Source organism: Leguminivora glycinivorella, chromosome 6 (genome assembly GCF_023078275.1).
Source record: "Leguminivora glycinivorella isolate SPB_JAAS2020 chromosome 6, LegGlyc_1.1, whole genome shotgun sequence".
Lineage (NCBI taxonomy): Eukaryota > Metazoa > Arthropoda > Insecta > Lepidoptera > Tortricidae > Leguminivora > Leguminivora glycinivorella.
The window spans coordinates 9,943,500-9,958,271 of NC_062976.1; the positions used below are offsets into that span (position 1 = coordinate 9,943,500).

The 14,772-nt window shown below is 37.3% G+C and overlaps 2 protein-coding genes across 4 annotated transcripts in view; one reads left to right on the forward strand and one right to left on the reverse strand.

The window, feature by feature from the left end:
- Nucleotides 1-14,772, forward strand: part of LOC125226799 (mitochondrial assembly of ribosomal large subunit protein 1) — a 133,645-nt gene that overhangs the window by 357 nt on the left and 118,516 nt on the right. The window lies entirely within an intron of this gene.
- LOC125226796 (BDNF/NT-3 growth factors receptor-like) overlaps nucleotides 10,640-14,772 on the reverse strand; it is a 75,717-nt gene continuing 71,584 nt past the window's right edge. The window contains exons 6-9 of one of the 2 annotated variants that reach the window (XM_048130899.1): nucleotides 12,680-12,892; nucleotides 12,327-12,495; nucleotides 12,050-12,208; nucleotides 10,640-11,940 (exon numbers count right to left, since the gene is read on the reverse strand). In XM_048130899.1, the coding sequence (XP_047986856.1) occupies nucleotides 11,180-11,940; nucleotides 12,050-12,208; nucleotides 12,327-12,495; nucleotides 12,680-12,892 (1,302 nt within the window). In that variant the 3' untranslated portion in view covers nucleotides 10,640-11,179. Of the gene's footprint in view, nucleotides 11,941-12,049; nucleotides 12,209-12,326; nucleotides 12,550-12,679; nucleotides 12,893-14,772 lie in introns of both variants that reach the window. The other variant, XM_048130898.1, reaches the window with a different exon arrangement.

The window sequence follows — 14,772 nt, forward strand, 5'->3', positions numbered from 1 at the left end:
CTTTATCGAGCTATGAATTTTTAAAGATTTAATTTTTTGAGGCCCAAAAAAGGTGTTTGAGGCAACCTGGAATTATTAAAAAGTGAAAATAGAGTTCCTCAGAAGTCGCATAGTATTTATGCCAGATCATTTGGCCGGGTCCTTCACCGTGCCAGAACGGTACAAAGTGGTAAAAAAAAAATTCCAAAAAAGGTTCTTGAGGCAGTCTGTCATTTTTACCAGTGAAAGATGAGGGTCTAAATAGCCATGGAAAAATAATGCCATGACATGAGGTGGGGTCCGTACCCTGCCATTCGATCTTGAAAGTCAATTTTTTAGTTTTTCGTAAATAACACGTAAACGGTGGCCCACAGCAAAAAAATATGTTAAACAGAAAATATCTACATAAAATTTCCTACAAGAAAGGTTATGTACGTTTTTTCGATAGGATCAATATATAAATGGATAATTTAGTAAGAAAGTTTTTTTTAATCGATTACATGCTCCGTTTTTCGTCAATACCTCGTAAACGGTGGCCCACAGCAAAAAATTATGTTAAACAGAAAATATCTACATAAAATTTCCTATAAGAAAGGTTATATAACTTTTTTCGCTAGGATCAATTTTTTAGTTGGAAAGTATTTTTAAATAGATATTTGGGCCGTTTTTTGTTGATAACTCAAAAACGGTGGCTCACAGCCAAAAATAATGTTAGACAGAATTAATCTACATAATATTTCCTACAAGAAAGGTTCTATACGTTTTTTCGCTAGAATCAATATTTTAGTTGGAAAGTATTTTTAAATACATTTCATGGGCAGTTTTTTGTTAATAACTCGAATTCGGTGGCTCACAGCCAAAAATAATGTTAAACAGAATTAATCTACATAATATTTCCCACAAGAAAGGTTCTATAACATTTTTCGCTAGAATCAATATTTTAGTTGGAAAGTATTTTTAAATAGATTACATGGGCCGTTTTTTGTTAATAACTCGAAATCGGTGGCTCACAGCCAAAACTAATGTGACACAAAATTAATCTACATAATATTTCCTACAAGAAGGGTTCTATAACATGTTTCGCTAGAATCAATATTTTAGTTGGAAATTATTTTTAAATAGATTTCATGGGCCGTTTTTTGTTAATAACTCGAAATCGGTGGCTCACAGCCAAAACTAATGTTACACAGAATTAATCTTCATAATATTTCCTACAAGAAAGGTTCTATAATATTTTTCGCTAGGATCAATATTTTAGTTGGGAAGTATTTTTAAATAGATTTCATGGGCCGTTTTTTGTAAATACCTCGTAAACGGTGGCCTACAGCTAAATAAAATGTTCACGAGAAAAAATCTACATAAGATTTCCTACAAGAAAGGTTCTATACGTTTTTTCGCTAGAATCAATATTTTAGTTGGAAAGTATTTTTAAATGGGCCGCTTTTTGTTGATAACTCAAAAACGGTGGCTCACAGCAAAAATAATGGTATACAGAATTAATCGTCATAATATTTCCTACAAGAAAGGTTCTATAAGAGTTTTCGCTAGGATCAATATTTTAGTTGGAAAATATTTTTAAATAGATTTCATGGGCCGTTTTTTGTAAATACCTCGTAAACGGTGGCCCACAGCTAAATAAAATGTTCACGAGAATAAAATCTACATAAAATTTCCTATAAGAAAGGTTCTATACGTTTTTTCGCTAGGATCAATATTTTAGTTGGAAAGTATTTTGAAATAGATTACATGGGCCGCTTTTTGTTAATAACATCAAAAACGGTGCCCCATTACCAGAAATAATATTAAACAGAAATAATCTATATAATATTTGCTACAAGAAACGTTATGTATGATTTTTCGTTAGGATCAATATTTTAGTAGTATTTTAAATAAATTACACGAGCCGTTTTTTGCAAATAACTCGAAAACGGTGTTCCACAGCTAAATCAATCTTCAACGGGAATAACAAACATAAAATTTGCTACAATAAAAGTTTTGTACGTTTTTTCGCTAGGATCTATCCTTCGCTAGGATCCTAAAATTGATAATGATAACGTTAAAAAATATTATTATATTTAAATAGATTTATTTATTTATTTACACAAAGAAAATTACACAGTATGACAGTATACAAAACTAAAGCACCGTGAATTTTAAATAAACATTACAACAAGTAACACAAAATTAAATATTAAATAAACAGCAAAATCAAAACATTACATACCATAACATAACTAATAAATAACAGATGAAGGCCTAGCATCCAATCCCACACAAAACCTCATGCATTCGTCACGTATAAACGCCCATCTGCTCGCAAGAATATCAACATTAGGTGCCACGTCTAAAAACTCATTCACTATTTGCAGTGCACGAACTAGCGGTTACTTGCGGCAAAACACGGTTCGAGCGGCCGGCACCGCCAGTAGGGGTTATATGCTTTTCGTGAATGTAGGCATCACGAAAAGCATATTTCGTCACAGAGGGAACAAATAGACGGACCAGCTGGGATACTAAAACCGGGCAATCTGACTCCCCTTCAAAATACCACATGCAACAGACATCAGCACGACATTACGCCTAACTTCTAACGAGAAGAAACCCAACGTCCCCAAAAGGAATTTTGTTGGGTACAAGAATCGGTAATACCCGTACATTTTTTTATAAAAGAAACGCAAAAATGTTTTTTTGGACCTTTTCGAGCAGCAGGATGTAGGGCGCTTCATGGGGATTCCAAACGGCTGAGGCTGTCTCAAGCTTACTTCTCATGAGGGCAGTATAAAGAAGCTTTATGTCCCTGGGATTGTCAAATTCTTTGGCGTTGCGGACAACAAACCCAAGCCTGCGGTAACAATCTGCAGCAAGCATTGTCATGTGCTCATGAAAGTTAAGGTGGGAATCTAAAACAACCCCCAAGTCCCGTATCAATGTGACACGGGCGATGGGTTTCCACCCCAGGAGATACTGCCTACACAGGGGACTACGCGCTTTACAAAAAGTAATAACCGCACAGTTGTCAACATTGAACTGAAGTTTCAGAAGTTTGTTTACAAGACTCAATTCATAAACCCGATCAATATCACTTTGTAAAGATTGTAAGTCAGAATCTTCCTGGACCCTGTAAATTAGTTTCAGGTCGTCAGCATAGAGTAGGCATTGCGCATGCTTAGGCACCAAGGCCAGATCATTGACCATAACATAACACCAAAGAGCAGAGGACCCAGAATAGAGCCCTGACTGACCCCGGAACGGGTGGGGTAGGCACTCGACACAAAGCATCCGTGCTGCACATATTGCCGTCTATCACGTAGATAACTAGCAAAAAGGCAAAACAGTTTAGGCGAGAAACCAATGCTGCATAATTTGCTTAAGAGTACGTCGTTATCTACGCGATCAAAGGCTCTTTTAAATCAAAGTACAGCACGTCCACCTGCATCCCTCTATCTAAGTAGCGCGAAACGGAATCAACCAAGGTTAAGAGGCCTTATTCCTAAAGAAGAGCGTTTTTTGCAAAATGTAACATTTTTCATTCAAAACTATAAAGAAACTATACTTAAGTGATTATTAAAAAACTGATAATGTTCCTAAAAGAACATATCTTAAGCTAGTTAATCATAATATAATATTTTAAAATATGTCTTTTTATACTTAAAACAAATCAGTTTTTTCGGTAGACGTTTTCAAATTTCGTAGTGGGATCACTCGTTTAGAATCGTGATTGTGCTGTTAAATATGTTATTTGGGGTAATAAATGATCACAATCCTATTTGTTATATCCAGCACGGGAAGCATGGTCGCGCGATAGACGATAAAATATCAGGCCGTCCGGATATCGCACTTACAAATAGTGCGATAGGGACGGCCTGCTATTTTATCGTCTATCGCGCGACCATGCTCCCCGTGCTGTACGAGGTAATCATAGTTTGACATTTTAAGATTTATTTGAAATGGTGGATTTAATAAATAACCTTCCGTATCTTCCCCATTTTTTCGATAAAAAGAGGTTTACATTATGTATTTTTCCTGGGATTCCTGCATTTATTGTAACTCTTAAATAATATTATCCTAAACTAGAACTTCTTGTTGACATATAAAAAAAAAATTATACATATAGGACATACCTTTCTGTCGACAGACATTTTTTTAAAGCACCTAAAATTCGAATAAAATACACTGTGTTGATACGGGCCCGCTCAGTCTGCGCCGAGCGCTCGTAGGTCGTAGACAACGGATTTGCGTTCGATCGTCCGGCGCTCCTTGCTTTCGTAAGTAGCTAGTTCCGAGAAATGCTGTATACTGCGACTTAACAAATCTTGATCCCGTGGGTGGCAAACAGGCATACGGTCTTATATATAGCTGCAACCCCACTGATTTCTAACCTCTCCCTATATCTGGAGAACGGCTAAACCGATTTCGACGGTCGAAGTGTCTTTGTATAGAGGGAGCGGGGAGACGTGTGCGAAAAATATGGAATCTGGTCTGCGACTCTTGGGTCAAAAAATGTTGGACGGCCTGGCTAAACGGGGGGAGATATTGGGGGGGTGCTCGACCAAATGTCATAGAGGACCCTGGGCAGTTTTTGAGGAGGCCATTTTTTTTCAAAATGGCCAACTTGTTTTTTGTCGATTTTTCAAGTTTATCCTAGAGTGCTCAAATTTTGGTCATAGAATCTCTCTAGGGTCTAGATTAGAATGATATAAAAAAAATTTGAAAAATGCTACAAATGGGAAAAAAATTCCACTTTTTTTGTATGGCAACTTTTAAACCGTAAGAGATAGCCGGGGGGTGCTCGATCAAATGTCATACAGGAGCCCGAGTAGAAAAAAGTTGCATCAAAAAATTCAAAATGGCCGACTTTTTTTTTTCAAGTTGGTCCGAGCGCGCTGAAATTTTGCATGCGGAGAGGTATGGGCCCCTAGAATACAAATGTCAAAAAAATTTTTTCGAAAATCCAAGATGGCCGCCGTTATGGCAAAATAATTTTTTCAAGTATTTTCGCGAGCCCGAAGGGCGAGCTTCAGGGTGGGAGGCTGAAGGCCGACCCCGCGGAGGGCCGCAGGAACGGAGCTCACCTTTAGGCTCCCACCCGGGCCAAATCAAAGTAATTTCACTGCGGGCATAAAGTGCTCCCATACAATTTCCTTACAAAAGTGTCTTAAACAAGCGTAACCGGCGGGCCGAAGGCCCAACGTTGGAGCTTCGGAGCCGAGCGAAGGCCGAAGGCCGAGCTCCGCGTAGGGCCTAAGGCCCGAGCGTCCCTGATGGACTCGCCGGCGGTCCGGGAAGTTGGAAAAATACTTTCCAACTAAAATATTGATCCTAGCGAAAAATATTAAAGAACCTTTCTTGTAGGAAATATTATGAAGATTAATTCTGTGAAACATTAGTTTTGGCTGTGAGCCACCGATTTCGAGTTATTAACAAAAAACGGCCCATGAAATCTATTCAAAAATACTTTCCAACTAAAATATTGATTCTAGCGAAAAATGTTATAGAACCTTTCTTGTAGGAAATATTATTTAGATTAATTCTGTATAACATTATTTTTGGCTGTGAGCCACCGATTTCGAGTTATTAACAAAAAACTGCCCATGAAATCTATTTAAAAATACTTTCCAACTAAAATATTGATCCTAGCGAAAAATCTTATAGAACCTTTCTTGTAGAAAATATTATGTAGATTAATTCTGTCTAACATTATTTTTGGCTGTGAGCCACCGTTTTTGAGTTATCAACAAAAAACGGCTCAAATATCTATTTAAAAATACTTTCCAACTAAAAAATTGATCCTAGCGAAAAAAGTTATATAACCTTTCTTATAGGAAATTGTATGTAGATATTTTCTGTTTAACATATTTTTTTGCTGTGGGCCACCGTTTTTTTTTTTTTTTTTTTTTTTTTTTTTTATTTCGTTATAAACAAAGAAAAAAATTACAACAAGTTTTGTACTTATCTGCCAAACTGCACAGCAGTTTGTTGGCAGAAAAATTATTCTACCCTCCACCATTTATGTTGAACCACTTATTTTGTATTTCATACAATGATAAAAAAGTACCTATGTAATTTAAACATGCAAGTATGTCCTACCCAAGGTATCCAAGCACTAATCTTATAAAAGTAAAAAATAATCAACGACAACAACTTTAATGTTGGGTTTGGAGTAAATAAAATTTTTTTAATGTTTTTTTATACACCACCTTTGACATGTTTTTGCACGATCTTAACTGATCTGGTACTTTATTTAGAATCGTGGGCACTAAGTATTTTCGAGTACGTTTTCCATAATAGTTACAGACTTTAGGTACTAACAATCTGCGATGACTTGATTCCTTGGTAACGCTTCTTGTTTGAATTTTATGATTTATTGGTCTTTTGTAATCATTAAGTTGATATTGTTCCATAGCTATGAGCATTGACCGCTTTTCATGCACTGGCAGTATGTTGCAAATCGGAAATAGTTTATTATAGTTATTTTTACATGACTGCTTTGTTTTTTTATCGACTAAATATTTTAGAAATCGTACTTGTATAGCTTTGATTCGGTCTAGATATGTAGGAAATGTGCGGCCATAACTACTGAGACCGTAGGACAGGATCGAGTCTACAAGTGCATGATACAGCATGTATAGTGTTGCTCTGTTTACTACACCTCGTAAATGATAAAATTTTCCGAGCACAGCTTTAAGTTTATCACATACGATATTAACATGTGCTGACCACGACATATTACAGTCTACTGTTAACCCGAGATACTTATAATTACTCACAAACTCAATTTCACTACACCTGCAGTCTCGGCCCCGTCTATGTAAACATTCATAATCATGTCCAACAATGCTTAAATTAACATGAGAGGATTTATTATATGGTGAGCGTATATGCATACATTTTGTCTTACTGAGGTTTATGATAATACTATTATCGTGTGCCCATTTAACCAATTTATCCAAGTCACTTTGTACTTTGTCATTTACAACCGCTATATCTCTGTCTGCGTACAACATGCACGTATCGTCCGCATACATTCCGCATACATTCCACGTCCGTTTACGAGGTATTGACGAAAAACGGAGCATGTAATCGATTAAAAAAAACTTTCTTACTAAATTATCCATGTATATATTGATCCTATCGAAAAAACGTACATAACCTTTCTTGTAGGAAATTTTATGTAGATATTTTCTGTTTAACATATTTATTTGCTGTGGGCCACCGTTTGCGAGTTATTTACGAAAAACTAAAAAAATGACTTTCAAGATCGAATGGCAGGGTACGGACCCCACCTCATGTCATGGCATTATTTTTCCATGGCTATTTAGACCCTCATCTTTCACTGGTAAAAATGACAGACTGCCTCAAGAACCTTTTTTGGAATTTTTTTTTTACCACTTTGTACCGTTCTGGCACGGTGAAGGACCCGGCCAAATGATCTGGCATAAATACTATGCGACTTCTGAGGAACTCTATTTTCACTTTTTAATAATTCCAGGTTGCCTCAAACACCTTTTTTGGGCCTCAAAAAATTAAATCTTTAAAAATTCATAGCTCGATAAAGCCCCGCTCCCCAGCTGCCAGACTTGCAGACCTGATGTTGGCTATGATCAGAGAAGCATCTGAGCACCTTTCCAGGTTGCCTCAAGGACCTACTCCAAAATCCTGCCAGCTCTCCGTCTCACCTAGATAAGCCAGACAAATAAAGAATTATTTCGTTGATAAAGTAGAATAAAACTGTCTCACCTACATGGATGGAAATAAAACACCAAAAAGTTAAAGCTTTAAATTTATAACTTTTTTTAATGTACATAATTCAAATGCAATAATTGTTGCAGAGCATTCTTTCTGTATATGATCAGATTTAAAATATGTTATTACTTACATTGGATAAGTATATATTATTATTAATCAACTATCCTTTCTTACATATCAGGTAAGTTACCTGCGGAAACTTGAACCAATCAAGTGAGCCTGTATAAACTATGTCTACTATGATCATTCTATGTATTTGGCGTTACAACAGTGTTTGTAAAAAATAAAACAAATAGTCTGATGGTGGTTTCCACCAGCAGGGCGCGATAACGAGGCGAGGAGTGAATTGAAATTGGACTGGCCCTTGTCCACTAAAACTTGGTGTTGATTGCAATCGCGAGCCTGCCCAACCTCTGATACAAGTAGTTTTAACTATCATGAGCATTCTCAGGTAACATATATGTATAGCAACAAACAACAAAAAGCTATCGCGAGAAGTGTATTTTTGTAGCAGAGTTAATTTATACTCATCATAATAAATACAGTTAGTTTTACACCAAAAAACGTAAAATAAATTCAAGTCTCACACATCTTCATCAATCCTTACTAATACCACAGAAGATGTGCTTGGAGAGGATTGAAAATTTGACATACAAATTTCAATGTTCGTCCCACCACATCTTGTCTCGCCTTGCTGGTGCAAAATCACCTTTATTCCAAAATATGTACTTAATACTAGCATATTTATTCCATTCTCGAAAGGTAATATTGATAACTGGTCCTAGGCATTTGCAGCCTTTGAATTTGGCCACAACGCACAGTATAAAACTTTGGTAACTAAGTCACCAACTTTTTAGGAATATACCAATCTTAAGTCTGATTTCTTAACCTTTGTAAAAAGTACTATACATATAAAATTTAGTTTTCATGCAATAGTCAATACAAAACCACTTTTTTTAACTAAAGAAGATGAACAATTGTTAGGTTACCCTTAAAATTTAAATTTCTACTATTTTTGGTGGGGTCATTTCTTTTCTAACTTAGCATAAAATGTATATGATACAGCTTGTGCATCTGACATTAGATTAGAATCATGAAAGTATGTATAATGTTTGAATGTGCATTAGGTAGTGGCTACTTGTCAAGTATTCATAATAACATTTTGATTGAGTAGAGATGGTTCAGCCACAGGCAATATCACATAAAAAGAATGCCAAAAGTATTTGACACAACTTTGACGACCGGTCGTGACGACCGGTCTGGCGCAGTCGGTAGTGACCCTGCCTGCTACGCCGCGGTCCCGGGTTCGAATCCCGGTAAGGGCATTTATTTGTGTGATGAGCACAGATATTTGTTCCTGAGTCATGGATGTTTTCTATGTATATAAGTATTTATATATTATATATATCGTTGTCTGAGTACCTGCAACACAAGCCTTCTTGAGCTTACCGTGGGACTTAGTCAATCTGTGTAACAATGTCCTATAATATTTATTTATTTATTTATTTATTTACTTTATGTCTAGAGCCATAAGGGCTAGTTCAGACAGCGAAAATCGCGCGGATCAACCGCGCGGATCTTATTTTAATGGCATAGTACTAGAACGTTCACAATACACCGCGCGGAATTAGTGTGAACGTTCTAATACTATGCTATTAAAATATGAATGAACATTTGAAAATGACATAATTCTCAAACAGCCACTGTAGGTTCTGTATGTTACCTTTGTATGCGGCCGCCGGCGCCAACTTATTGCCGGCTTATAAAATATGTTATAATTATTTCCGGGGCGGTCTTCTGGCAACAGACGCAACAGTGCATGTTGCAGGGTTGCTGACTGCATGTTGCTGTGTTTCCGCTTAAGTGATCAAACACATCGCGGATAGTTCTGCAACTAGCCCTAAGAGTGTGTCAGATGTTTATGCAGCCTTCTTTTTGTACGATATTATTGCCAGTGACTGTTCTGTATCCCCATATTTATACATATTATATTAACATGAGCTATAGTTATTGAGATACAATATGAAAGTGAAAATTCAAAATACTTGCCAAATAACTGTCATACGAATATAATTGTTTATTATTAGCATATTTTCTTCTTCTTTATTAATTTATCCAAATGTTAGGCCATGGGTATATAGTCACAATCATTATACAATGTTAAACATGTACACCGGTGTTTACAGTAGTAAAAAAAATGATTATTCCTCTTTACCTATGAGGCCACTATAAAATAGTACAAAGTTATGTAAAAAGATTTAACTAAGAAAAATTACAACACCTATGAACATTGAAAAGTTTACATATAAATTTTAAATCGATTTCCGTAATAAACACACTTTTGAACAATGTGTTTATAGTATAGCTTTTAATAGTAATTAAATATGTACAAAATCCACGACTAATAAATTAGAAACCTTATACTTTGCTTATAAGAATAATTGAATTACATATCTAATGATTTGGTCAATAATAGTGTAAATAAAGAACATTCATTTCTTACATATTATACGTACAACGTACATATACCCACTTTCACATAAGAGACCTGCTATATGACTTGCGTTCTAAAGCGCGATTTAGTACATTTTGTGAGACTTGCGCGTATGGACTTGCGCGTTTGCAATTATAAATATTACTTAAGTAAAAATCAACTTTCGTAATGGTCTTTTCATTACTTTGTTGTAGCACTGTTTCAGTACAGTTCAGTACCTACTATTTCGTCATTAATTACAATGAAATAAAAACTGTACTGACCAATAACATAATAATCTATTTGTGAATCGTCAATCTATACCTCCGTATTTGGTCAATAAGAAGATCTAGTCGTAATTATAGTTATTATAAAAAAATACATATCTATTAATAGCAAGTATGTATATATTATCGGTCAGTTAATGTACATAGATAAATAGATATGGCACAACATTTAAGAATTATTTCCATACAATTTAATGCCTTACCCTAATTCCGTACATAATATTAATTTACACACACAATTAACTTGTCGAGCAGTCCATATTATTACTTTCTTATCGTATTACAACTTTGTAGACTTTGTAGTGTTCAATGTTCATTGTTACACGTTTGTATCTCATGTAATGTCTCTTCAGTCTCTTGGTCTACCTCACGACAAGTCCTAATTATATTAAACATTCATTGCGATTCTTATTACAACACGGAACCTACACGGTTCTTTATATAGTTTAAATATTATGAACAATTTGGTTACAAGTTATTATGGAAATATCACACTATAGGTACTTATTATTGAGTATTTATCCATTGAGACTCCTAGACGTCCATTTTTTCACGGTATTCCACTTTAACATTCGAAATGAGCGACGGTGGTTTGGGGCAGAAAGGAGAAGGTGAGCGCGGATACGGCGGGCGGCGAGGTGCGCGGCACGTACTGCGACGCGGGCGCCGGGCGCGCGGCCCCCGCTGCGCCTCGTCACGTGTACTCGTCCTCCTCCTCCTCCTCCTCGCTCGACTCCGGGTCGGGGATCGTGGCCAGGTAGTCCACGGGCGGCTGCGGCGCGGGGATCAAGTACCCGGCCGAGTCCTGCGGGGGCGGCGGCGGTCGCGGCAACCGTATTTGTGTCGCTCCACCTGCCGACGCGGCTATCTCCAATTTTCTACAGATCTCTTCGAATCCTATCCTATCCCGCGGATCTGTTCTCCAACAGCCGCGCATCAGTTCACACGCAAAACGTGGACAATTCTCCGGGGGCACTAGTACGATACCTTGGAGAATAAGTTTTGAGGCGTCGTAATTAGTATGCCCGTAGAACGGTTGTTTGCCTCGGCTGTATATCTCCCAGAGAACTACGCCGTAGGACCATACGTCCGACTCGTGGGTGAATCTGGCATAGACTATGCTCTCGGGAGACATCCATCGCACTGGCATTGGCCGCTCGCCACCCATTTTGTAGTAGTCGCAGGTGTATACGTCCCGTGACATTCCGAAGTCTGCGATTTTAACAGTTAGGTTAGCTCCAACGAGGCAATTTCTGGCGGCGAGATCACGATGCACGAAGCGGCGGGCAGCCAGGTACTCCATGCCACGAGCCACTTGTAACGCCACGTGCAGCAGAGCGGCGTCGTCGAGCGTGGGCCCGGCGCGCCCGCCGCCGCGGCTGCCGCGCAGCACGCCTGCCAGGTCTCCCCATTCCATGTACTCGAAGACCATCCATGGGCTTGAGTCAGTGTCTTCTGTAAATTAAATATTTGCAATAAAATATACATTTTAGATGTAGGTATTATTTCCGTTGATTTTTTTTCATTTAGCTACTAAAGTATATTTGGAACTTTTTTTACATACCTCTATGTACTACTCCAATGAGGCTTAAAATGTTCGAATGTCGGAATGCAGACATAATCGAAACTTCTCTCACGAAGTCTTCTTCCGCGCTACGTCCAGCGCTCTTTTTGAGAACTTTAATTGCGACCACCTTTTCATCATTTTCCAGACGAAGTAACCCTGTAAGAGTAATAAAAAATGTTACCTCATTGTTATTCTAACACTATTAGTGGGTCATTTCGATTTCAAAGAGAAAGATGGACATTGTGAAAGTTTTATAGCTTGTTTATAAACTCACCTTTATGAACTTTTCCGAAGCATCCTTCGCCGACTTCTTCAAGAAAGGTTAATGCGTTCCTGTCCAAAAGAGGAACTTGGTCATCCGTGACGTCGGAGGTGACGGCTGGGAGCGCCGCGGGCGTCGCCGGCGCCGGGGCCGCCGCCGTGCCTGCGCCGCACACTCCGTACTGCGGGTTCGTTATATACCGTTCAGCAAGCAGAGGTTCTCCTGGTCGCACACGCTACAATAACGGAATAAATCGTAGTTTATGTAGCTGTACAACAGGAAATTAGCTCAAGCAAATTGTTCAGGAAATGTAAACAAGTAAACATGCAATCTCTGAAGGACGTTTCTTATCAAACGTTTCTTACCGGTTGACCTTTTCCTGCTACAACACATATCCGTCTCCTGAGGTAGCATATGAGCACCAGGGCGAGCACAATGACTAGCATGAGGGCGCCCACGACAGCGCTGGCAGCTAGCAGAGCTGAATGGTTGCTGACAGATCCACTGTACACTCCTGTTTCGCTGCCCGCTGTTCCCGCTGAATCCGGTAAAACATCACTGATTAATGAGTTGGGTACCTGCAGAAAAAAGTTTGTTTGAATTGTATTTTTATGAAAGCGTCATATTTTTTCGCTGTTTGCAATCGAGGCATTCTTATCGCTTTTTGAACGTAAAAATTTATGGTTCCGTTTTTGGTGCCGTTGCGAACATACCTACTCTATTAAAACATTAAAAAAAAAAGCATTAAAACATTTATTTATCTACACAAATTCAGCATTCATCATAAAAGGAAGAAATTAAGCTTAAGACAATACAGAATTTGAGAGAACATCGCTTGTGCTTTCCCTTATTACGTTGACCTGGTTCCTACACTATAGGCGAGGCCTGTGCTGTAGGTAACCAGCTTACATCCGAGTTACAAATTTGGCGCAAATTGATACAGATAAGTTGGCAATTATATTTATGTAAAGACATGTTAAAGATTATGAACTTAATCGAAGTAGACACTAGGCAATAATGGTTGAGACAAAAGCAGAGATAAAATAAAATATAACATAAACACTTATTAACTACTTGGTTTCTTTTAAGGTTTTGGTTGACACAGACCTACCATACTCTTGTCTCATCGATCTCGCACCGCACACGGTTGGTTTTTATACTTTGTACTTTTGGCACTTGAAAAAAGTGTAAACAAACCGGAGCCGTCAAATTTGACAGATCCAGGGATAGTGAACCTTTTAAGGCCAGAAACCTTTTCCTGTAAAATTTAGCTTAAAACCAATATTTCGTAAAAAGTCATAATTTTTCGTTGGTAAACTTCGGGAGATAAGGGGGGGAATGGTATTTTATTTTTTACATTTTCCTTCATAATTCTTTTTGTTTTCCACTACAAAAAAATTATAAAAAATAGTTTTGATATGTAAAATTTGAGCTCTTTCTAACGATACCCCACTTGACCTAGTAACTTGACATTTACAGTTTGCCCCCCTTCCATTTTGGCCATTGTCTATAATTAATATTAATATATTTTTTAAAATAATAGTTTCAGCTTGTAGAGGTTTAAAATGTTCATAACTGTTCCCAAATCGATAGCGTAAGTAGTTCTCGAGATATTTAGAAATGTGACAGACATACAGACAGACGGACAGAGCGTCGCCATAAGGCTTCCTTTTGTACCTTTTTGGTACGGAACCCTAAAAAACATAAATATAACAATCATCAACACAAATATCGAACTCGGAACAGATGATGATGATGATGATGATTGATAACAAGCAATGGCAAATGTTAGACATATAAAATTAAAAATCGCGTAAGTTGTACTACCTTTATATTTTAGTAGAGTTAGTGCGTTTTCACATTATCCGATCCGATATCGGATGTAGGACCGATATCCCATACATTACAGGCGCCATCTTGGATTTTTCCATCGAAATCCTTCCGACATCCGATATCGGATCGGATAATGTGAAACCGGAGTTACACCCAGATTAAAATGCAACCATGAGTTTTAAACCTCTGCAAAATTAGGTACTTTTTGGTTGATGATTCCCTGAAGAAAATAATAATATTCATTAAATGTAATGACGATATTTTTATATTCGTGAAGGTGTATACGTTTCATCAAATTAAACGAAATTACATGTCAGTGGAAAGAAAATGGAAAATAGTAGTGAGCTCAACTATTTTTAAATAGAGAAGAAAATTCAGGAACCAAACGTTACCTAATAAACAACCCTCAAATTTGACAGCTCAGGTTTGTTTACACTTTTTTCAAGTGCCAAAAGTACAAGGTATAGTGTGCAGAATTAACCAGTCGACGCTGAACTGGGTCTAAATCTAAGTTCTCCGTTTGTACAGATTTTTTATTGTATTTTTTCATGAAAATCGCAAGATTCTCGAGAACATTTTTAGACTATTTTATCCTATTATCTATTCTTATAATATCCCAAAATAA